The sequence below is a fragment of the Phocoena phocoena genome, chromosome 14, assembly GCF_963924675.1.
Source record: "Phocoena phocoena chromosome 14, mPhoPho1.1, whole genome shotgun sequence".
Classification (NCBI taxonomy): Eukaryota; Metazoa; Chordata; class Mammalia; order Artiodactyla; family Phocoenidae; genus Phocoena; species Phocoena phocoena.
The window spans coordinates 25,978,179-26,002,946 of NC_089232.1; the positions used below are offsets into that span (position 1 = coordinate 25,978,179).

At 42.2% G+C, this 24,768-nt stretch overlaps 1 protein-coding gene across 1 annotated transcript; it reads right to left on the reverse strand.

The window, feature by feature from the left end:
* Nucleotides 1-1,615: 1,615 nt before the first annotated feature.
* Nucleotides 1,616-23,321, reverse strand: MTHFD2 (methylenetetrahydrofolate dehydrogenase (NADP+ dependent) 2, methenyltetrahydrofolate cyclohydrolase). Its single transcript, XM_065890998.1, has 8 exons — nt 23,215-23,321; nt 8,670-8,854; nt 7,108-7,230; nt 6,334-6,486; nt 5,809-5,916; nt 4,663-4,755; nt 4,156-4,281; nt 1,616-2,824 (listed from the first exon to the last, which is right to left on the reverse strand). The coding sequence occupies exons 1-8, from the start codon at nt 23,313-23,315 to the stop codon at nt 2,661-2,663; spliced, it is 1,053 nt and encodes a 350-aa protein (XP_065747070.1). The 5' UTR covers nt 23,316-23,321; the 3' UTR covers nt 1,616-2,660.
* Nucleotides 23,322-24,768: the final 1,447 nt, after the last annotated feature.

Sequence of the window (24,768 nt, forward strand, 5' to 3'; positions counted from 1 at the left end):
TAACCACCTTGAGTACAGGGACAGTTAATTGCCTCTGTAATCCCCAGAGCCAGTACAGTGCCTGGTCCATAGAAAGCTCTCAGTGTTTATTAAATTAAATCTCAGAACGCCCTTCCAAGGATACTGCCATGAGGTAAAGCTCTAAACCTCCACCGCTTCTACTGAGAGCAGCAGAATTACTTAGCTGCTCACTAATCCAGAACGATTGCCTGAGCTTAAGTATAAATTCTCTGTCTTCATCTGCACCAATTTTGGGAGAGCTAACAATCTACCCTTAACATTTCAGTTTTAAAAACTGGCTGATTTCCAATAGCATTTTGTCCAAATTGAATTGTAGAAATGTTGTGGATTCAGGAGTAAATGTGCTTGATTAATCAAACAAGCTGGAAAACTAGAATGTTAATTTTTTGTTGTTGTAAACTGATCACTGTAATTTTCACATTGCCTGTCATTTGCATTTTGTACACACACACACACACACACGAACATTTTAATTTCCATAGCTTTTAATAGGCTGACATATTGGTACTTCTCTATGCAGTAACAATAACTTGTAACTACAGTTCAATAAAACTTAATCCTGTCTGCTCGTCTCGCTCCATGTTTAATAATTTGGGTGAGTCAGCAGGCATGGCTGATGTACAGGAACTACACCTCACTTGCAAAAATATCTCTAGCAACTATCACCCCTCTTCATCTCCAGAAAACTATCAAAAGCATAAAGGCGACGGGCTTCCCTGGTGGCGCAGTAGTTGAGAGTCCGCCTGCCAATGCAGGGGACACGGGTTCGATCCCTGGTCAGGGAAGATCCCACATGCTGTGGGGCAACTAAGCCCGTGCGCCACAACTACTGAGCCTGTGCTCTACAGCCCGTGCTCCACAACGAGAAGCCACCGCAATGAGAAGCCCACGCACTGCAATGAAGAGTAGCCCCCGCTCACCACAACTAGAGAAAGCGTGCACAGCGACGACGACCCAACACAGCCCAAAACAAATAAATAAATGTATAAGAAAAAGCATAAAGGCGGCACATGAACAAGGAGGGGGAGAAGGTCAGCTCTGCATTGCTCTCCTTCCTCTCTGCCTCAAGCTGCCTGGAACAGGAGTTGCTTCTGCCTGCATGAAAGCCAAATACCCGGCCCTTGAGCAGAATACACCGGACCTATCCTCGCTGCAAATGTGCCACAGCAAATACCTTTCAATCTGTGCAATCCAACTAATGCTTTACACACACACACACAGACACATGAACAAAATTTATATATATGGCGGGGGGGGGGCTTGGCAAAGCACATCAAGAAGTCCTGTGTAAATTGGACATATGGTTTAGAAAATAATCAGAACAAGACTAACCACTTAAGTGAATCTTACAGATTAAACTCCTCGCTTGGCACAGCCTTTTGGGATGTAAGATTAAAAGGACTAGGCTGGTTTCTCCACAGCTCTTTAAACCAATTTGTTTAAGGCATTGGATTGGGTATTACCGAATATAGGAATATTTAGGTTGATTACATCCAATGAGAGAAATTAGGTCACAACAAGATAGTAGCAGAAAGATACAGTATTTCAGAAACTCATTCTATACCGGTCAGAAGTGTTTTATTTAAAAAAACAAAATGAAGGAAAAAAGTCCTTTAATCAGAAAGTCTGATTAAATTCAGTATTAACTCAAGTTCTCAAAAATCAATCAAGGAAAGCCAACAGGTGCATCAGAGAAAAGCCGGCAGCTGTTGACAGTTCTTTGGTGGAAAAGTAAGTTGCACACTTATACAAGCTGCCCTAATGATCATTAAGCCCAAGTTATGTTTTCCAAACACAGGTTTCAAGATACACTAAAGAAACCATACAGACACCCCCAACAGTATAAAAATTTGACAGTGAAGTTTAAGGATGTAGGAAAGTCAAATATGACAACACACATGAATAATTTATAAAATAAGCCTTTCAATCCTAGAAAACTAAAATGGGGAAACCTCAGGGATGGTAACGAACATAAAACGAGAGCTAATAGCAAATGAAACAACCCCAAACATTTTCCCAATGACTAAGCTACAAAATGACAGCTTAGGAGACTATTAACATGTAGTTTTTCTTCCGGTTATCAATCAATACGTATATTAAATTAGGGTAATTTTTTTTCTACTCAACTACCATCATTTCTTTCTTTTTTACCTTTTCCCTAATTTTCTCTTGCAACATTTTTCCTTTGGTTTGACCAGTTGAACTCAAAAGGTTTGTAACCTAAAGTGAGCATCAACTCATTATTGGAATAGCACTTGGGAAATGCAATCGTAGAAAAGACAAATTTGTGCAGTGTTGGTGGTATAGTGGTAAGCATAGCTGTCCTCCTAAAGAAGACAAATTTTAACTGAAGTGGTGGACAAGGTTAGGCAGCCATTCTCAGTGTGACAGCGTCCCCCTGTTAATCAGTAGGTTAATGGCTTCTCTTGGCTGGATCCCATGACCCAGCACGATAGTGGCATGTTCCCTGGTGGGTAACTGCAGGGCTATGTGTGCAAACACTCACCCATTTAAACTTACAAATAAATAGAAAGCATTGTTTTAAACCATTTAAGTAGAATAAATATTGCATTTCTATTGGCCTGGTTTTCCTCGTGAACTAGCTTGGAGTGCTGTTCATGACACAGAAGACGCAATAGTTAATTACTTGCTACTCCAAGCTCCTTAGACTTCAGTACTTCCCGCTCTTCAAGCCTCAGCACTTTTTTTGCAGCAATAATGGTATTCTTCATTAGCATTGCCACTGTCATGGGACCGACACCCCCAGGGACTGGAGTGATGTAACCGGCTTTCTTCCTGACTCCTACATAGAAATAAGACAGGCAGACTGCTTTAATTACGGCAAAGGAACTGTATGTACTTTATCATGGAAGGAGCATTCAAAGAAAAAGCAATGAAATACATAAGCATCTTCATAAGCCTCAAACTCATTTAAAAAATCACAGCTACATTACTCAAGAGTAAAGGCTTTTGAACATACTAATATAAACTAACACACATATAGGGACTTCCCAGGCAGCTCAGTGGTTAGGACTCTGCTCTTCCACTGCAGGGGGCGCGGGTTCGATCCCTGGTGGGGGAACTAAGATCCCGCATTCTGTGTGGAGCGGCCAAAAATAAATAGATCAATAACACACATATAATAAGCAGAGTTGTTCAGTGAATATTTATATATCTAAATAACCTATAATTTACCAGCCATACTTTTCCTCCATATTAAATCAACTTAAAAAGAAACATCTCAGTAGGTTAACTGTATGGGAAGTGTAACTCTAATAATAATAAGTATTACTTCAATTAATACCTGCCTACAATATTTTCTTAATTTTATCCTATTTATTTAACTATACTGTTTGCCCAAAGCATCAAGCAAAGTAATTTTCTGGAAAGTAAAAAGTAAGATTTTTTTAACTCCAATCTAAAGGGAAAAATACTTAAGATACCTAGGCTTGGGTCTGACTGCTTTAGAAGAAACAGAAAGCTAGAAATAGGATTATTGGCATAAAATTCAGATAAAATCAGAACTGAAAGGAGAAATCTACTAGCAAATTCCAAAATTTTAGCAATTTGGCTCTGTCCCGTACTTTTAACATGCCAGGTCTGTGATCTCTCCTCCCAATATGAAAATGAGAAATCTGTAACACTTTTTAGGAGACTCAATAGTTTAGGAAAATCACTTCATTAAATTTTCAGACTTGTTAAAAGTCTTGAAGTTGTTTTAATTATAAAATAGACCTAAGTGGAAAAAAACAAAACAATTCTCTGAAAACTCTATATCTGTTCTCTGTAATTTGATGATACAAACACCTAAAATAATTCTAGAATGACTATAATTGTTAAAAAGATTTTTCTTAATTAATTCTCATGGAAAGCATTTTAAATGGTATTACCAAGGTAACATAACTTTAAAAGTTAAAATAGTCTGCCCTAAATGTCCAATAACGATAGTATTTATTGACTTTTATATTTTTAAAAAATTATACCATTTACCTTCAAAATCCACATCTCATGGAAAGCATTTTAAATGGCATTACCAAGGTAACATAACTTTAAAAGTTAAAATAGTCTGCCCTAAATGTCCAATAACGATAGTATTTATTGACTTTTATATTTTTAAAAAATTATACCGTTTACCTTCAAAATCCACATCTCCAACCAACTTGGGTTTAGCAGTTATGGGATCTTGAATTCTGTTTATTCCCACATCAATGACAGCTGCTCCTTCCTTAATCATATCTGCTGTGATCAGATTTGGAATGCCTAGAGATGGAGATAGGAATGATCGGTTTAGTACTGAAAAGAAGATTCTTAGATAAGATTCTTATCTACTTTCAATTGCAAGAGACCTGGAAGAACGAATTAGCTTGTTTTACAAAAACCTATAAAAACTATTAACCAAGGAAATGTTTAAACTTCATAGAGTAAACAGGCTGTAGAAAAAACATTCATCCATCAAATCTATAATGGAATGCCAGAAATCAGTATTCCAACCACGACTCTCTCCTCATGTTTGTAAGCAGCTCACATTATCAATCCTAGGGGAATAATGAATGGAACAGCAGTGCAGCAGGCAAATTCGAAGATGAGAGTCCCATCTTCACCCTCTGAGGTGTGCTCCAGCCCCTTCCCTGGTGCTCTTACCTGCAGCGGAGACCACAATATCTGCAAGAGCCGTATGTTTCTTCAGCTGCTCCTTGGGAGTATATCGATGAGATATTGTGACAGTGGCATCACCTGTGAGTTAAAAAATATTTCCGAATCAAAGCTGGGATTGGATGAGATCTCAACTAGGCAAAACATGCCAGAAATTCAACATCTCTGAAAAAATAATTGACAGTTTCTGTGCCATACTTTCTGGGCAGCCAGTTGTCCTTTTTTAAAAAAAACCAAAAACTCAGGGCTTCCGTGGTGGCGCAGTGGTTGAGAGTCCGCCTGCTGATGCAGGGGACACGGGTTCATGGCCCGGTCCGGGAAGATCCCACATGCCGCAGAGCGGCTGGGCCCATGAGCCGTGGCCGCTGAGCCTGCGCGTCCAGAGCCTGTGCTCCGCAACGGGAGAGGCCACAACAGTGAGAGGCCCGCGTACCGCAAAAAAAACCCGAACAAACAAACAAAAAACCAAATACTCAACTTTTACCTGTTAGTTCTAGCTCCACCCTTTGGAGTCATACATCTTTAGATTTATTCCTTATCCTATTTAACAGTCTTTCTAAACAAAATATCACTAGGATTACTCAAGGATTTTTCTTAAACGTGTGCTGAAAGATACCTGGAAATATTTAGTTTTGACATTATTTCTGACATAATCATGTATAGTCATATTATGATAATCACATTAACTCTGATTTGAAGCTCTGTCTCAAATAGAACTTGACACAATGATGACACATTACAGTAATAGCAATTCAATCCTTTGCATTGGTCTAAGATTTTTTTCTACCAAATGGCACAGAACAGGACACTAACTTTGAATAAGTTCTACATCTTAGCTCCAACTATCAAAGCCGTAACTGGAAATTCTAATTGTCTACAACCATGCTTATACTCAAAACTCGAATTTCTGAGGCATATCTATCTCTGAACTAGTTCCATACTAGTGAATATAAATGAACTTTCAAGTGACACTGAATACAGCTTCTCCTACATAGATTACTCCCCAGGTACCTATTAACAAAATTACATCAAAAACAAAGTTAACACTTCCAAACATCCACAGGGCAGTCTCTCAAGCGTTTCTTGTCTCTCGTAAGGGAGAAGAGGACTCATCCCTGGGAGCAAAACCCTTACCTCCGGGACGTTCGTGCGCCCCATCCGTGTGCAGCAGCACTGCAATGGGCATTCCAACGTTTTTTGACCTTCCAGCCACAAGCACATTCTTCCCCAGGGTTGGAATACCTATGAAAAATAAATATATTTGCATTTAAGATAGGGCCTGATTATCTTAGAAAGAGCACCTAAGGAAAAGGAAGGCTAATGGCCTAGGATGTGACTCTAATTGTGATAAGGAAGGAATTCACTAAGCTTATTGCCTCATCAGTCAACTGGACTGTCACTCGCTACACAGAGCGAAAGCTAAAAGGAAACATTTTATAAGCTGCAAAATGTTATGAGTTGCACAGTCACCACTATTAAAGCTTAAGTTTCCCTCAGAAGTTTCTGGATTAAACAGCAAAAACAGTTGTCGGCAACTGCTAAAGGAGTTAGGCTCTGGGGAGCAGGACTAGAGGCTGTGGGGTGGGAGTTTCCACTCTTTGCACGAATTTTTACCATTTGTAAGTACTGCCTTGATAATACTGAGACGGATATACCTACCAGTTCGCTTAATTATTTCCCACACACCCCATGGAGTAGCTGGCAACATGGAATTCTGGTCCAAACACATTCGCCCTACGTTAATTACATGAAAGCCATCAACATCTTTGTCTGGAGAAACAGCATTGCAGATCTTTCTCTCATCAATGTGCTCTGAAAAAGAAATCAGAGCGGTGGTCTTGAGTCACTGTTACGTAGTTAGCACTGCTTGACTCCAGCTTACCTGGTTTGCCACAAAAACCTTTTCCGCTTTTACAGCTCCCCATGACTTATTTCTTCATCTGCATATAAGGAACACACATCGAGCAAAGCCAAACGCCAAGATCAAAGCCAGTGTCCTGTTGTACAACTGCTTCCTTCCACGGTCCTTTGCTTTAAGATCTCAATACCAAATCAAGGAGTAATTGGTATTCTGAGTAGGTCTGTCCCATATCTAATAACATACTCTCTCTCTTGAGTTTACCTCCCCTTCATATCAAATCCACACAAGGGGCCAGTTGTATAAAGTAAACAAGCCTCTCCATTCCTCAGATATCATTTAAAATATTTATTTATTTGGCTGCACCGCGTCTTAGTTGCAGCATGCGGGATCTTCCTTGCAGCATGTGCGATCTTTAGCTGCGGCATGTGGGATCTTTGTTGCGGCATGCGGGATCTAGTTCCCTGACCAGGGATTGAACCCAGGTCCCCTGCATTGGGAGCACAGAGCCTTACTCCCTGGACCACCAGGGAAATCCCCAGAAATCATTTTAAATGGTGATGTCCAAATCTCACCCGGAAGAGGCAGCTGAACAAGGAGGCCATCTACGTTATCATCATTATTTAGTTTATTGATTAAATTCAACAGTTCTTCCTCTGAAATTGAAGCTGGTTTCACAATTGTCTCACTGTTGATTCCTATAAGAAAATTTCAAGGTAAGAAAAAAACAGGCATTTATTGAGACAATGCTACATTGTCTGCCATGCTACCAGCGAGGCTTTTTATCATCATACCCACCCTGGTAGCTGGAAAGCTTGAATCGGCTCACAAGTAAACTTAAGTAACTTCCCAAATACAAACACTAAAGAATACTAGCTTGATACTTTCTTTTCTTTTCTTTTTTAACATCTTTATTGGAGTATAATCGCTTTACAATGGTGTGTTAGTTTCTGCTTTATAACAAAGTGAATCAGCTATACATATACATATATCCCCATATCTCTTCCCTCTTGCATCTCCCTCCCTCCCACCCTCCCTATCCCACCCCTCTAGGTGGTCACAAAGCACCGAGCTGATCTCCCTGTGTTATGCGGCTGCTTCCCACTAGCTATCGGTTTTACGTTTGGTAGTGTATACATGTCCATGCCACTCTCTCACTTTGTCCCAGCTTACCCTTCCCCCAGCTTGATACTTTCTATATATTATACTACATAATCCTCATCAACCTCATTTTATAGACAAGGCTCAGTGAAATTGAAACACAAGCTGGCTGGTGACAATCTTTCCAGTTCCAAAGTCCATGTTCTTTCCACTGTATCACACTACCTCCCATCCCAATGTCTTAGAAAGCCATGGCTTACTATTTTCTAGAGGTTCTAAAGTTTTTCAATGAAAAGGGCAGGAGGCTTCATTCCTCAGTGATAAAGAATAGAGCATACTAAGGGCTCACAGTCCAGTAACACTGGCCAGACACGCCAGTGGTTTCACAGCCCTTCAGAAGGGCAGGCACACAGTTCTCAGACCACTGACCCACAGAGAAGCTGGCAACGGCACAGCTGAGCCTACCCACCTCTGGTCTGCGGCCACACAGAGTCTGCAGTATAGCGAGACCTAGAACACAAACCTCCCATCACTCAGACCTGTGCCTTCTGCACTCAAACCTCCAACCACTTCTAAACTGCTGACTTAATTGGCTTTGGAACCAACTGGTGGAGAAATCAAAGGCTATTTCAAAGAAGTCAGAGTCATTTCCTTCAAATCCATGACTGTGTTCTAGGCCACATCATTGAGGTCTCCTCAACCAAATGCTCAAACACCTCATTCAGACTCATTATTGCTCAAGGAAAGCAGATGTAAACTGTGTTCAAGGTCACCTATCAAATGTTAGACTAGAACAGAATTTAGATTACATTCCAGAAGACACCAAGAATACCAACCATATTCCTGCTGTCCTAGTCTATAAGCCTCCCCAAGAGACAGCCTGATTTCTTTATGATAAATATCTGGATACAGTTCAATCACATTAGCCTCCTCTGCCTGGGTTTTCTAATCAGAAAAAGGAATCATGAAGTACAAAAGAGTTTGCCTCAGATAAGTCTCAATTTAACAGCAGTCGGGGTCTGAGAGTGACACATACCCACATCGGCAGCTGCTCTGGTTTTGTTGAGGACATAGGAGTGACTTGCAGGATTCTCACCAACCAGGACGACGCTCAGGTGCGGCCGTTTATGGCCTGACGCCACCCACTCTTCCACCTCCTGCCGCACTTCCTGCTTGATCTGCTCAGCAAGTTTCCTTCCCGAAATGACAACAGCTTCATTTCTGCAGAAGGCAACAGAATCACAAGAACAAATAGCTTGAATCTTTGTAAAGAGTAAAGATCAGGCTACAAAAGTGTTATTAAATACCCAAAACTTCAGGAGGTGGGGGAGGGGTTATTGGAGGGTGGTCAAAAGGCATGGTGGGCCCTCCTATCTGCAGGTTCTGCGTTTGAGAATTCATCAACCATGGGTCGAAAGTATTGGCAAAAAAAATTCCCAAAAGTTCCAAAAAGCAAAACTTGAATTTGCCCTGCACCTGGCAACTATTTACATTGTATTTACACTATTAACACAGCATTTACATGGTATTAGGTATAAATAACCTAGAGGTGATTTAAAGTATATGGGAGGAGAGGTTATATACAAATACTATGCCATTTTATATAAGGGACTTGACCATCTGGGAATTTTGGTATCCTGGGGGTTCCTGGAACTAAACCCCTTCAGATACTGAGGGATGACTGTACAAACTTCTAGTTCTAAGATAAATAAGTACTAGGGACGTCATGTACGTCCTACATTCCCAGTTAGTGAATTGGCTTTTAATTTATACATGCTTTTAAATCATTTCCCAATTATGCTATGCAGTTAAACCAATAAGCAATACGCTAGACAAACTTCAAATACCGACCACTCCCTACAACCACTCCTGGAAAAGACTTTCCTGATGAAGAATAGGGATTGGAAGGGGGACTAAGGCGATTCCATCTCATAGGTGGCAGTGTGCTCTACCCCGAGACCCCAGTGCCCCATCCACAGCTGACACACCAGGTATCTGACGCCAAGAATAACAATTTCTAGGCTGGCCAGTGGTCCAGCTGGTGCAAAAGTTTATTCACCAGGAGCGGTGGTAGTGAACTGGACCAGTAAACGCTCCTCTCTGAACTACATTCACACGCTAGAACCACAGGGATGAGAAACTGCTTGTTGGGGGTGAGACAATGAGAAAACTCAGATCTAGAAGAACCTTCAGTTCCCAAAAACATATTCAAATCGCTGAAAGCCTATCTCTCCCCAATAAGAATTAGTAAGAACAATATGAACAGCTCTTCCTGGGTTCCAACATGTAAGATTCCTGGTTTTCTTATTTCCACATATATGCTTAAAGTTCCCATTATTTAAAGTAGGAAAAGCATCTATTCCTTAAGAAAAAACACACTGGGGACTTCCCTGGTGGTGCAGTGGTTAAGAATCTGCCTGCCAGTGCAGGGGACACGGGTTCTAGCCCTGATCCAGGAAGATCCTACATGCCGCGGAGCAACTAAGCCCGTGCACCACAACTACTGAGCCTGCGCTCTATAGAGCCCGCAAGCCACAAGTACTGAAGCCCGCGCGCCTAGAGCCCATGCTCCGCAGCAAGAGAAGCCACTGCAATAAGAAGCCCGTGCACAGCAACTAAAGAGAAAGCCCGTGTGCAGCAACGAAGACCCAAAGCAGCCAAAAATAAATTAATTAAATTAAAAAAAAAAAGAAAAAACACCTCACTGAAAACAAGACTTTCCCGTTAGATTTTTGTCCCCAGTGTCATAAGGAATGCTCCAACCTCAACACCAATGAAGAATACAATTGTTTGAAACATTGAAACAATCTGTTTCCCCTTATAGCACATATTTAATTCTCAGGGATAACATCAAGGTACTGGATATCTTGTATGGTCAGATATAATTAATTCTCAAGGCCACTGTTAATTAAAAACTTTAAAGCTTTAATGGTCTAAGCCTTCAATGCCTGCTTTTCAGTTGTACTGTGATTAAATATCTACTTTAAACCAAATCTCAATGTCTTAGATATAATGCAGTAATTTTATATCTAAACCTTATATTAAACATTAATTTGTACTTGCATCTTTTGAAGTATTAAGAAGACACACCCCTGAGCAGAAGTGTGCATAAGCACTTCTCTTGTGGGGGTCCCAGGCAGACTTTATCAACCCCTCAGCGGAGGAAGTGGGTGAGCACCTTTCTCAGCAGGCTTACAAATCTCTCTTAGGAAGCATCATGGCTGTACACCTTCCCTCCTGTCCTGGATTTCTCTTATTATCCTCCTTCTCTCCTGACTTCTTGGACTGTCTACTTATCCTTGAGCCTCCCAGCTGGCTTTGCCAGCATGTTGGGTGTTGCCTCTTTTACTTCTGTGGAGAGGTAGCCCTCCTCAACATCTAAAGGACCATATCCTGAGGGGAGCTGTTACCTTGTATTGTTATCACTGCCTTGTGGTCCTTCAGCCCTACCCTTCTATTTGTTTTTCTTTTGTTTAATCGATAAAGTTAATCCATTTAGTTGGCTCAGGGCCTAGGTCTCCTCCCTCCCTCTCTGAAGGATTTAGGCCCTGGGACTCTGGTTGCCTTTTCTCCCACTGGCTCTTGTTCCTTTCCTTGACTAATCCAAAGGGCCTACTCAGGCTCACCAACCAGGCAGATTTCGGGTGCTCACAGGGACCCCACTGTTGACACTAGGAGAATGTCAGGACAAATAACTACCACCTGGCCGGTATCCATCAGACTCCCATCTTATCAGGACATCCCAATTAAAAAATGGGGGCAACTACAAGCATCCCAAAGGACTCGCTGCTAGGATGTGTTACCGAGTCCAAGCTCGCCCTGCTCGCTGCACGACAGGCCAACAGATGGGAGATGAGGTATTGAGACAAGGAATACAACTTTATTCGGAAAGCCGGCAAACCAAGAAGATGGCAGACTAGAGTCTCAAAATAACCATCTTACCGTGGTTTGGATGCCAGTTTCTTTTATAGCACAGAGAAGGGAAGGAGATGAGGAAATAAAGTAAAAAGGCCATAAGTTCTGCAAATATCACCTGGAATGGCCAGTCTTGGGGAGGGGATGTGTTAATTTCTTCTTTCTTGTAGACATCCACAAGTGGAACAGGGTCTGGATGTTTCCCTGAACAAAGGCACTTTGGTTTAACATTCAGGCAGAGGGGCAGGGTTCCCCAAGGCAGGCCATTATGTATAGACAGTATCCTTTTAGTGAAAAAAGCAGCAGAAAGCAAAGGTTAAAGTAAAAGAAACAGGACTTCCCTGGTGGCACAGTGGTTAAGAATCTGCCTGCCAATGCAGGGGACACGGGTTTGAGCCCTGGTCCGGGAAGATCCCACATGCCGCAGAGCAACTAAGCCAGTGCACCACAACTGCTGAGCCTGCGCTCTAGAGCACTAAGCCACAACTACTGAGCCCGCGCGCCTAGAGCCCGTGCTACGCAACAAGAGAAGCCACTGCAATGAGAAGCCCACGCACTGCAACGATGAGTAGCCCCTGCTCTAGCCCCTGCTCGCCGCAACTAGATAAAGCCCGTACGCAGCAACAAAGACCCAATGCAGCCAAAAATAAAAATAAAAATAAACATCAAATAAATAAATAAAAAGATAAAGTAAATGAAACAGATCCAACATGTAGTCTGATTTGGCTCTTCCCTGCTACAGATGCATATTAACTGGGGAAAATTTAGACAGGGTGGTTTAAGAAAAAAATTAATTTTCTTTTGCAATACTGTATGGTCCCAGTACAAACTAGGGGACGAAGTGATCTGGCCAAAAAAAAATTGGGTCATTGAATTACAATACCATCTTGCAACTGGACCTATTTTGTAAAAGAAAAGGTAAATGGGGGGGAAGTCCCATACATATAAATGTTCTTGACTCTATTCCATAATTCAGGTCTAAAGAACTGCCTGGTATACCTGGCTCACACCCCTTTCAAAGTGCCTTCTTCACAGGAGCCAAATGTTTTAGATGATCTCTTTATGAGTCCACCTCCCCGAGAGGTCTACCGTGAACTCCTACCTCCCCCAATTGTGAGGGGGGACAGTCTTCCGGACCATTTACCCCTGATGCCGCATCCGAGGAGCTGGAGACACCAGACCCCCATAAATCAGCTCATGGATTTGGCCTTTGGAGTATTTAACAATAGAGAGGCAAAAAGGATTCAGGGACAACAGCAAAAAGCACAGCAATTGGCAGCAGCCCTAACCACTGCACCACCTCAGGGTTACCATTCCTTGCGAAGGCCCACGGTGAGGACAGGATCCAGGAATGCTGGATCAGAGTCACTATGTGCCAAAAAGCATCTGTTTTAAGTGTGAATAAGAGGGTCACTGGAAGCAGAACTGCTCCCAGTCCTGAAGGGGACTCGGAGCTCCCAAAGCAATGATGGCCAAGAGGATCGAAGACTGATGGGGCCTGGGACCCTCCCTGGCTCCCAAAGGACACCTGGTCATTTCTCCGGAGAAGCCTCGGGTAACCTTTGACATGGAAGGTAGGAAAGTTATTTACTTATTAGATACCTGGGCCGCCTACTCTGTGGTGATTGATTTCCCTGGACCCTTGTCCTCCACAAGCTGTATAATAACAGGGATTGATGGAAAGCCCCAAACCAGTGATTCACTCCTCCCCTCAACTGCTTGCTAGGAAATTTTACCTTTGCACATCAGTTTCTGCTCATGCCTGAGTGCTCCCTCCCCTTGTTGGCAAGGGACTTGCTCACTAAATTCCCGACAATAATCCAAGCTGGAGATCCTCACAGAGATAGCACCCACCAAGAAAAACAATTGCTCTTGGTCAGAGGACTCTACCTCAGTCCCAGCGAGAGGAGATCTCCATTCCACCCCATCTAAGCTTTTAAACTATGGGCTGTTAAACTAGTTCATAGCTCTAGAACTAAAGGTTGCTTTCTTCTGCATTCCCCTGCACCCCAGTATCTCTTTGCCTTTGACTGGACAGATCCAGACACTGAAATGCCATGAATGCCTCCACTCTGTGTGCTTATAAAATTCAAGCTGAGGGTGCTTACATGATAGAAATGGAATGGACCAAAAAAAAGAAAAAAACGTGGGCTAGAAATTGTCCAGCTACCTTTAAAAATGCGATCACGTGAGGCCGTAGGCAAGCCGCCTCAGATCAAAGGCCTGACTGAGGGCCATAATTTAAAAATTTCTTAAACCCAGGGAGGATGACCAAAAGTGTTTGTAAATAGAGTACCAAAATGGGAGGCCACTGGTCTGACTAAGCTAACCATACCTGATAGAAATTTGGCAGAAGGACTTCTCTCCTAAGCTAAATGAGGAAAGTAAAACATACCTCAACATAGGTAAATGTATAGCAGTCCTTCAATATCATTGAGGTAGCCACCCAATTCTTTAAAAAAAAGAAAAAAAAAAACACCTGTCCTTATTTTACAAATGTAGTCTTTACAGGACCAGAGATGTAGCTCCAAAAAACAAATCCAAACCTCACAATCCTTTTACCACTCCCCAAACCTTCCCTATTTATCTGAAGAGGCTTGTAAGTATTAAACAAAGGGGAAACAAAGGAGGAACTTACCTGTGCCTTTGAGATGCAAATATCCTGTTTTTTTTCCAGGAACCCTTATCTTTGCCATCTTTTTAAAATGCAAATTTTGAAAAAGGGGGTAAATAATTTGGAACTTGTCATGGACAAATAAAAATCTTAAGTATCAGGCTTCCCCAGTGGCGCAGGGGTTGAGCGTCTGCCTACTGATGCAGGGGACACGGGTTCGTGCCCCGGTCAGGGAAGATCCCACATGCCGCGGAGCGGGCTCGCTGAGCCTATGCTCTGCAATGGGAGAGGCCACAACAGTGAGGGGCCCACGTACTGCAAAAAAGAAAAAAAAAAAAATCTTAAGTATCTTTTCCATAAATATTAGTAAAAAGGGTTTAGCCATCTAGACAAGTGAGCTGGATTTTTTCCACCTGCCAGAAAGCCAATTTTAATCCAACCTCCTTTGTAGACGGATGCTGTACGTGACTCTTGGCTAAAATTTTGGAATGGGAATTATGAGGCCTCTGTGTTTGTTTGTATGTTTGTATGTATCTATGTGTGTGCTGTAGATGTATGGTATTGCCAAAAATTAATTCATAACAGAGCTCTATTTAGTTGACTTAAAGAAAATCAAGTGCTTATACAAATACTTAGAAATAGAAAGTAATCTGGCCAGAATGAACTTCAGGTTCATGTTATCTGTAAAATATTCAGTACTAAACTGATATCTGGTATTGAAGGTAGCTTAAGCTTGTTGGTTTGATTAATATAGACATGTCTTTAGAGTCATCAATGTTAAGTATAATACTTCTGTTGTGGGCTTCCCTGGTGGTGCAGTGGTTAAGAATTCGCCTGCCAATGCAGGGGACACGGGTTTGAGCCCTGCTCTGGGAAGATCCCACATGCTGCAGAGCAGCCAAGCCTGTGTGCCACAACTACCAAGTCTGCGCTCTAGAGCCCGTGAGACACAACTACGGAGCCCGCGTGTCACAACTACAAAGCCCGTGCGCCTAGAGCCCGTGCTCCACAACAAGAGAAGCCACGGCAGTGAGAAGCCTGCGCACCGCAACAAAGAGTAGTCCCCACTCACCGCAACTAGAGAAGGCCCGAGAGCAGCAACGAAGACCCAACACGGCCAAAAATAAATAAATAAAAAATACATAAATTAAAAAAAAAACGTACTTAAAGAAAAAATACTTCTGTTCTACCTAGATTTACTAGACCTTATTATATGTATTGCAAATTTGTTAGCAAATTTAGTTATGGGAGTAACTCAATGAGGAAAAAACTTACAAGGATGGTAAGATATGTGTTTTCAGTAAAAGAACGTGTGAGGAATGAAAAAATACTGAAAAGTTATGCCGCTTTTGATAACAGATTGTGTGAGTTTCTTTGCCTTTAATCTGTATTCGATTTTGAGATCTCTTGACACTTCGGTTAAGAAATAAGTATTGTCTCATAGTGACCAATGATTTTATTTGATCAAGTGTTTTAAAACTTTTTGACAAACTTCCCAAATGTCAAATTTTAATTAAAGTTCTTTTGACTTTCAACTAACTCTGGGGTGTTTTAGAGGGCCCCTGAGGCATCTCAGAGAGAAATATTTAACTAGTATTATTTAGTATGTTAAGTTACATAGACAGCATTATCACAAGAGCAATAAAACTATTTAAAAAATACTGTATGGATGAATGTTATTAATATAGACATTCTAAAAATTATGTAAAGGTTCTAAAATTTGGATATGTCCTGGTATAATGCTATAGTTCTAGTTGTTATCTTAAAATGTTCTATGTCACAACAGTAACCAAGCTTCCTTATCAATTACACTGTAATCAGATATTTAACCTTTAAAGTCTTTTGTCATTTATAGACAGTTACTATTGTACTCTGATGCTGTTCCAAAAGTGCTTCATCTTCAAGAAGATTCATAGGGAGGCTACAGAAGCAGTTCCACATCAAGATGATGGCTATGCAATGATTCCAGCTCATGTCAACTTAAAACAAGAAGCCGTCCTGCTCCTGGGGCCCCTAGATCAGGCATCCAGAGATTTTTCACTCCCTGACAGGCAGAGTTGATGCCTCTACTCAGCCCAGAAGCAGCTACAGATGACAGACCATTGCCCCTCTGCTTCCCATAAGATTATGGGAGTAAAATCTGAGGGGGGAATGAGACAGGAAGGGGGCAGGGCACAACGTTTTAAAGAATGACATGGGGCTTCCCTGGTGGCACAGTGGTTGAGAGTCCGCCTGCCGATGCTAGGGGACACAGGTTTGTGTCCGGGTCCGGGAAGATCCCACATGCCGCAGAGCGGCTGGGCCCGTGAGCCATGGCCGCTGAGCCTGTGTGTCTGGAGCCTGTGCTCCACAACGGGAGAGGCCACAACAGTGAGAGGCCCGCGTACAGGAAAAAAAAAAAAGAATGACATAGCCCAAGGACATGACATAAATTGGTTAGAACCAGCTAGGTCCAAGATGGTGGACAAGTTGTCTTCCACCAAACCTTGAGCCTCAGTATATGCTCATTGTAACACATCAGTGCACTAAATGACACACCCATATGACAGTTCCAAGGCCGACCATAAAAGGTAAAAAAATGGGCAGTGGCTCAATTCCTGGAAATCCCCACCCATTCCCCAAAATAGGTGGAATACTCCTTCTACTCATCAACCTATGATTACCCACCCCTATAAAAACTGACAACCCCATACCCTGGTGCCTCTTGCCTTCTGAGATGGCCCACCCTCTGTCTAGCGAGTGTGTTTCTCCCTGAATAAACCTTCTTTCACTTAAAAAAAAAAAAAAAGATATCACAATTTTATACCAAACCAAATGCATTTACCCGATTTTACATGATAATTCTAGCAGAGCACAAAATATATAAGAGCATTTCATATATACTCATGATATATTAAGGAACTGAAAACATGTTAATATTTACAAATCCAATCCAGATTTAGGGTTGAGGAGGACTTCTTTAAAAGGGTTTCACTGCTGTCACTGTTTGCAGATGACATGATACTATACATAGAGAATCTTAAAGATGCTACCAGAAAACTACTAGAGCTAATCAATGAATTTGTTAAGGTAGCACGATACAAAATTAATGCACAGAAATCTCTTGCATTCCTATACACTAATGATAAAAAATATGAAATTAAGAAAACACTCCCATTTACCATTGCAACAAAAAGAATAAAATATCTAGGAATAAACCTACCTAAGGACACAAAAGACCTATATGCAGAAAATTATAAGACACTGATGAAAGAAATTAAAGATGATAAAAATAGATGGAGAGATATACCACGTTCTTGGATTGGAAGAATCAACATTGTGAAAATGACTCTACTACCCAAAGCAATCTACAGATTCAATGCAATCCCCATCAAACTACCACTGGCATTTTTCACAGAACTAGAACAAAAAATTTCACAATTTGTATGGAAACACAAAAGACCCTGAATAGCCAAAGCAATCTTGAGAAGGAAAAACGGATCTGGAGGAATCAGGCTCCCTGACTTCAGACTATACTACAAAGCTACAGTAATCAAGACAGTATGGTACTGGCACAAAAACAGAAATATAGATCAAGGGAACAGGATAGAAAGCCCAGACATAAACCCACATACATATGGTCACCTTATCTTTTTTTTTTTTGGTCACCTTATCTTTGATAAAGGAGGCAAGAATATACAGTGGAGAAAGACAGCCTTTTCAATAAGTGGTGCTGGGAAAACTGGACAGCTACATGCAAAAGAATGAAATTAGAACACTCCCTAACACCATACACAAAAATAAACTCAAAATGGATTAAAGACCTAAATGTAAGGCCAGACATTATCAAACTCTTAGAGGAAAACCTAGGCAGAACACTCTATGACATAAATCACAGCAAGATCCTTTTTGACCCACCTCCTAGAGAAATGGAAATAAAAACAAAAATAAACAAATGGGACCTAATGAAATTTAAAAGCTTTTGCACAGCAAAGGAAACCATAAACAAGACAAAAAGACAACCCTCAGAATGGGAGAAAATACTTGCAAATGAAGCAACTGACAAAGAATTAATCTCAAAGATTTACAAGCAGCTCATGCAGCTCAATAACAAAAAAACAAACAACCCAATCCAAAAATGGGCAGAAGGCCTAAATATACATTTCTCCAAAGAAGATATACAGATTGCCAACAAACACATGAAAGAATACTCAATATCATTAATCATTAGAGAAATGCAAATCAAAACTACAATGAGATATCTCACACCAGTCAGAATGGCCATCATCAAAAAATCTACAAACAATAAATGCTGGAGAGGGTGTGGAGAAAAGGGAACCCTCTTGCACTGTTGGTGGGAATGTAAATTGATACAGCCACTATGGAGAACAGTATGGAGGTTCCTTAAAAAACTAAAAATAGAACTACCGTATGACCCAGCAATTCCACTAATGGGCATATACCCTGAGAAAACCATAATTCAAAAAGAGGCACATACCAAAATGTTCATTGCAGCTCTATTTACAATAGCCAGGACATGGAAGCAACCTAAGTGTCCATCAACAGATGAATGGATAAAGAAGATGTGGCACATATAGACAATGGAATATTACTCAGCTGTAAAAAGAAATGAAATTGAGGTATTTGTAGTGAGGTGGATGGACATAGGGTCTGTCATACAGAGTGAAGTAAGTCAGAAAGAGAAAAACAAATACCGTATGCTAACACATATATATGGAATCTAAAAAAAAAAATAAAAGTGGTCATGAAGAACCTAGGGGCAAGACGGGAATAAAGACACAGACCTACTAGAGAATAGACTTGAGGATACGGGGAGAGGGAAGGGTAAGCTGGGACAAAGTGAGAGAGTGGCAGGGACACATGTACACTACCAAACATAAAATAGATAGCTAGTGGGAAGCAGCCGCATAGCACAGGGAGATCAGCTCGGTGCTTTGTGACCACCTAGAGGGGTGGGATTGGGAGGGTCGGAGGGAGGGAGATGCAAGAGAGAAGAGATATGGGGACATATGTATATGTATAACTGATTCACTTTGTTATAAAGCAGAAACTGAGCCACCATTGTAAAGCAATTATACTCCAATAAAGATGTTTAAAAAAAAAAGATAACTGTAATAAAATCTTAAAAATAAAATAAAGTAAAATAAAAGGGCTTTGCTGATACAAATACCCCGGCAACATTCTTTTTGGCGGTACGCGGGCCTCTCACTGTTGTGACCTCTCCGTTGCAGAGCACAGGCTTCGGATGCGCAGGCTCAGCGGCCATGGCTCACGGGCCCAACCGCTCCACGGCATGTGGGATCTTCCCGGACCGGGGCATGAACCCGTGTCCCCTGCATCGGCAGGCGGACTCTCAACCACTGTGCCACCAGGGAAGCCCAACATTCTTGAATTATAGTAATACCTGCCCTGTGCCAGAAATAGATTCCCAACCCTGGAATAGAATATAGTGAAAGATTACTTTAAAAGAGCTTAGGACAGTCATTTATATTGAATGAAATAACAAATAAAGTGCCAGGAATATGGGGACTTCCCTGGCAGTCCAGTGGTTAAGACTCTGAGCTTCCAATGCAGAGGGCAGGAGTTTGATCCCTGGTTGGGGAACTAAGATCCCACGTGTCACGTGGCATGGCCAAAAATAGAAAATAAATAAATAAAGTGCCAGGCATATATATTCACTAAAAATTAATATCTAACTCTGTTGGCTAAATTTATACACACACACATCCTTAATATACAATAGATGTATTTATCTATTTATACACTCATAAGGATAGCTTTATAAAAATAATCAGTGAATCGGACTTAGATTGCACTTCATTAAAAAGCTCATTTAAAAAAAATGTTTTTTAAGTTCCTTTTGAAAGCAGTAAACTTAGAGAAAATGGTAGCAGCACATTTGGGCTAAGCATGATATAATAAAGTTAAGGACACAGGGTTCTGGGAGAATCCATTATTCCAAGTTCCAAAGGCAACTTCTGGATGTTATGCCAATTTGCTTAAAAAAAAAAAAAAAAGAAAGAAAGAAATCAAAGAGTAACAAGAACCAAAACAAAGCCACAAAGCAATGAGTATCTTTTACAACATAACTGTGTTTTAGCCCTCGCCTGCATACCATAACTCTGCCAAATGTGAAACACAGTCCTGAGAGGGAGTCATTACCTAATTTCCCAACATTTTTTTTTTTTTTTTGCCAATGGGCAGATAAAGTTACTGCTACCCCAAAATAAATGGAAATGGAAACTGAGATCAGTCCCAAGGGGAATCCAAAATTTATTAACCATATTAGCTAACACATTTAGGAGTGCTTTCACAGATGTTTTTAGAAAATTTTCCAATAAAATTATGCATCAACAGAGTAGAAAGAAGAGGACTATCTAAATAAAATTAAAAACTGAAATCCAAGTCAGTAGCATCTTCACTTTCCTTCTAATTCAATAGTTTACAGTACTGTAATTTTCCATGAAAAATTAATATCAGGTACATTTTACAATTCATGATCAACTTATTTTGGAAAGAGTTCTGTTATCTACTAATTAATGGAACCAGTAATGAGTGAACAAAGACACAAAGGGGGATGGATCTAACATCTCTGAAACGGGAGATATTTTGCTTAGAGTTTTACATATATTACTCTTCAGTTACCTTGGGACTATTATAAGCATGTTATACAGAAAAAGTGACTGAGGACAGTAGAAACAAAATTAAAACACAAACTTCTGCCTCCAAAGTCCATTTTTTCCTTTACCTCACTGTCGCCTAGACTACAGTACTATCTCTCTAACCATGAAAACTCTCACACTACCCCCCCATAAAAAGGAATATATGCAGACCCATATTTTTTTTCATTTCTGTTCAATTTTATTTTATTTTAACATCTTTATTAGAGTATAATTGCTTTACAATGGTGTCAGTTTCTGCTTTATAACAAAGTGAATCAGTTATACGTATACATATGTCCCCATCTCTTCCCTCTTGCATCTCCCTCCCACCCTCCCTATCCCACCCCTCTAGGTGGTCACAAAGCACCGAGCTGATCTCCCCCTGTGCTATGCGGCTGCTTCCCACTAGCTAGCTATTTTACATTTGGTAGTGTATATATGTCCATGCCACTCTCTCACTTTGTCCCAGCTTACCCTTCCCTCTCCCCATATCCTCAAGTCCATTCTCTAGTAGGTCTGCATCTTTATTCCCGTCTTGCCCTTAGACCCATATTTTTTAAAGGATGTTTTAATTTTACCAGCTAGCAGTAATCAAAGCAATACATTAGAACCCTGAATACCAAATGTACTTATTGCCTTCAGAGATGTGTAAACCTACATTTCATTCAGAAAATGAAGTGAAAGGAGGGCATTTGGTTTTTTGTGTTTTATAAATTTATTTATTTTTGGTTGCATTGGGTCTTTGTTGCTGCGCGCGGGTTTTCTCTAGTTGCGACGAGCAGGGGCTACTCTTCATTGCAGAGCCTGGGCTTCTCATTGCGGTGGCTTCTCTTTTTGCAGAGCACAGGTTCTAGGCGCATGGGCTTCAGTAGCTGTGGCTCGTGGGCTCAGTAGTTGTGACTCGCAGGCTCTAGAGCGCAGGCTCAGTAGTTGTGGTGCACGGGCTTAGTTGCTCCGCGGCATGTGGGATCCTCCCGGGCCAGGGCTCGAGCCCGTGTCCCCCTCATTGGCAGGTAGCTTCTTAATCACTGCACCACCAGGGAAGCCCCAAAAGCAGGGCATTTGTTACTGGAGAGTGTGAGCAAACTGTTCCAGTTCTTTAGGTAAGGAATTGGAGTATTTTTATAAATCTCTTCAATCATGAAAGCACATGTGGCCAGAACTCAGGAAGGAAGGAAGAGGGAAGAGAACAGACAGTAATGAAAGATGGGGCTGGAAAGGCAGGTCAGGGTCAGACTAAGGAAATCCTTAAATGTCTCCTCTGAAGTCTTCTTTCAAGAACGCATTAATCCCCATTCTGTGCTCCAACAGCACCTTGGAAACGTCTCTAATAGCATTTTTACACTTATTGGAAATTACATTTTCTGCCTCATGTACGTGTTCTGCCTCTTGACAAGTATGGAAGTTCCACTAAAGAAAATCGCTTTTACCATCTCTGAATTCGCACAGCCTAGCACAGTGCCTGGATAAAGGGGCTGCTGTTTCGAGGCTTAGGTCTCTGCAGTGTAAAGGCTCTAAAGATTGACGGGAAAGAGGGTGCATAGCTTTAAGGAACGAAATCACAGCTCTCCCTCCACCCACCCCCCCAGAAAAAGATTCTTCAACCTAGGTTTAGAATAGGAATTTGAGGTCCAAAAAAATCAGGAAATATTTATTACCTCCCTAAGAAAATGCAAACAGAGCTTTCCCTCTTCTCTTCCCGGGCGTTTACCACCTCAATTTACTCGGTCTGGCACTGACCGACTCCGGGTGGGCTGCAGTCAAAGTCCTGGTGACCACAACACATTTATTCCCTTAGGAGGGAAAGGGGCAGCTTTGTAGAGCAGCGCGAGCCACACCCACGACCGGGAGAAGGAGGGAAGTGCTGGTACCCGGCGAGCAAGGCTCCGCCCTAACCCCCACCGGCGCTAGGGTCCCGGGAAGGGACGGCTCACTGAAGGCTGCTCACTCACAACTCTTCCCCGCGCTCGCCAAAACATCTCCTCTGCTTTCCCGCTCTTGGTATCGGGGCCAAGGGCGGCTGGCAGGCCCTGGCCGGTGACCTCCGTATGCTCCCAGGTAAGTCGCTGAGTCCCAGGGCCCGCCAGCACCTCCGCTCCACACCGTGGGCCCCGTTCAGCCGGCGGACTGGCCTTGAGACAGGACGACGCCGGGAGCCTGCAGGAGGCCGGCGCCTCCGAAAGGCGGACTCTCGATTTCAGCCCACACAGCCGAACGAACGCCCTGGTAGTAGGCTGCGGCCACTCTGGGATGCCACGTCGCCCCGCCACACCCTTCTCGGTGGCCACCACCTCCCGGGACGGAGATGCTCATGAAGGGAGTCCCTGGGCGGGCCCCGCGCTCGGTTCCCCTCAGATTTCCGCGCTAACCCAGCCCCCCGACCCTCTTACCGAACTGCCGAGAGGTGGAAGGGGCGATGGTGGAGGCGGCAGCTCTGCGCCGGCCGGAGCAGCCGGGTGGCCAAAGTGGATAAGAGGGACACTGCAGCCATGGCCAGCGCCGGGAGGCAAACGCGCGCGGGCCCTGCAGTTATACCGCTGCCGCGTGGCAGGCCCCGCCTCCTGCCGGCACCCATTGGTCCCTGCGGCTCTCCACTTGCAGTCTGTTGGGCCGCTGGAGCTGAAGGAACCGATCGGTTGTCTTCCTTCAAACGTAGAGAAGCCCAGTAAAGCCATGCTGGTGATTGGAGCAAAAAGCGCCAAGAGCGGGGCCCTGGATGGTTCCGAAGGCTCGATAGCTTGCCGAGACTGGCTGAGGAAGGCAAGCCCCTGCCAAACGTTGTCACGGAAGCCCGGCCAACGCGTTCATTCACTGCCCAAATATCTGAGTGCCTACTGTGTGCCAGGCGCTTTAAGAGTGGATAAAAAGATAGGCAGATGGAATAGCAACTAATAAATGTAGAAGAATGATGCAGTTAGAAAACGACTATTTGGCAAAATCATAGTAAAACTTGATTGAGAATCATCAATGGATGTCAAAACAACTGAGTGAAGTTGGATGAGGACCAAGTTATTTACATATAGTGTTGCCAGATCTTGCAATAAAAATACAAGATGCCCAATTAAATTTGGATTGGGAGGAGGGGTCATACTTTACTAAAAAGGTATTCATCTGTTACCTGAAATTCAAATTAAACTGGGCTACCTGTATTTTATCTGACTGGCCGCCCTATTTGCATAGTCTCAAAGTATCTCTCCCACAGAGTATTTTTTTAATAGCAAAGTGGGGGGACTTCCCTAGTAGCGCAGTGGTTAAAACACTCTGCTCCCAATGCAGGGGGCTGGGGTTTGACCCCTGGTCAGGGAACTAGATCCTACATGCATGCCACAACTAAGAATTCAAATACCACAACAGTGGAGCCGGCGAGCCGCAATTGAGGAGCCCGCCGGGCGCAACCAAATTAAAAAAAAAAAAAAAAAGATAGAAAAGGGAGAAAATGGTATATTTACAGTGGAGAAACCTGACAGTCATCACCTTAAACAAGTGATCAAAATTAACACCAGTAATAGGACAAAAACACATTATATGCCCTCAGATATGACGCATTGAGGAAGACACACCACTTCATAAATCTTAGCAAGTCTGAATATTGAATAAAGTGATTTTCCTAAACCATTGAATTCCCTAAAATTGTTACAGATTTCTTATTTACACAGTGAGAGGAGAGATCATAGACCTGGAATGTTAAAACAGTCCAGGAAAAAGGCACATTCCTGAAATTTTGCAATGTACTAGTAGATCTAATCACAAGGAAATATCAGACAAGTCAAGACTAAGAGATGTTCTACAAGAAAAGCAGCCTGTACTCTTCAAAAATGTCAAAGTCATGAAAGACAAAGGATGAGGAACTTTTCTAGATCAAAGGAGCCTGGACATGACAATTCAATGTAATATGTGATCCCAGACACACACCCCCAATTATTTTCTTTCTTTTTCCTTCATTC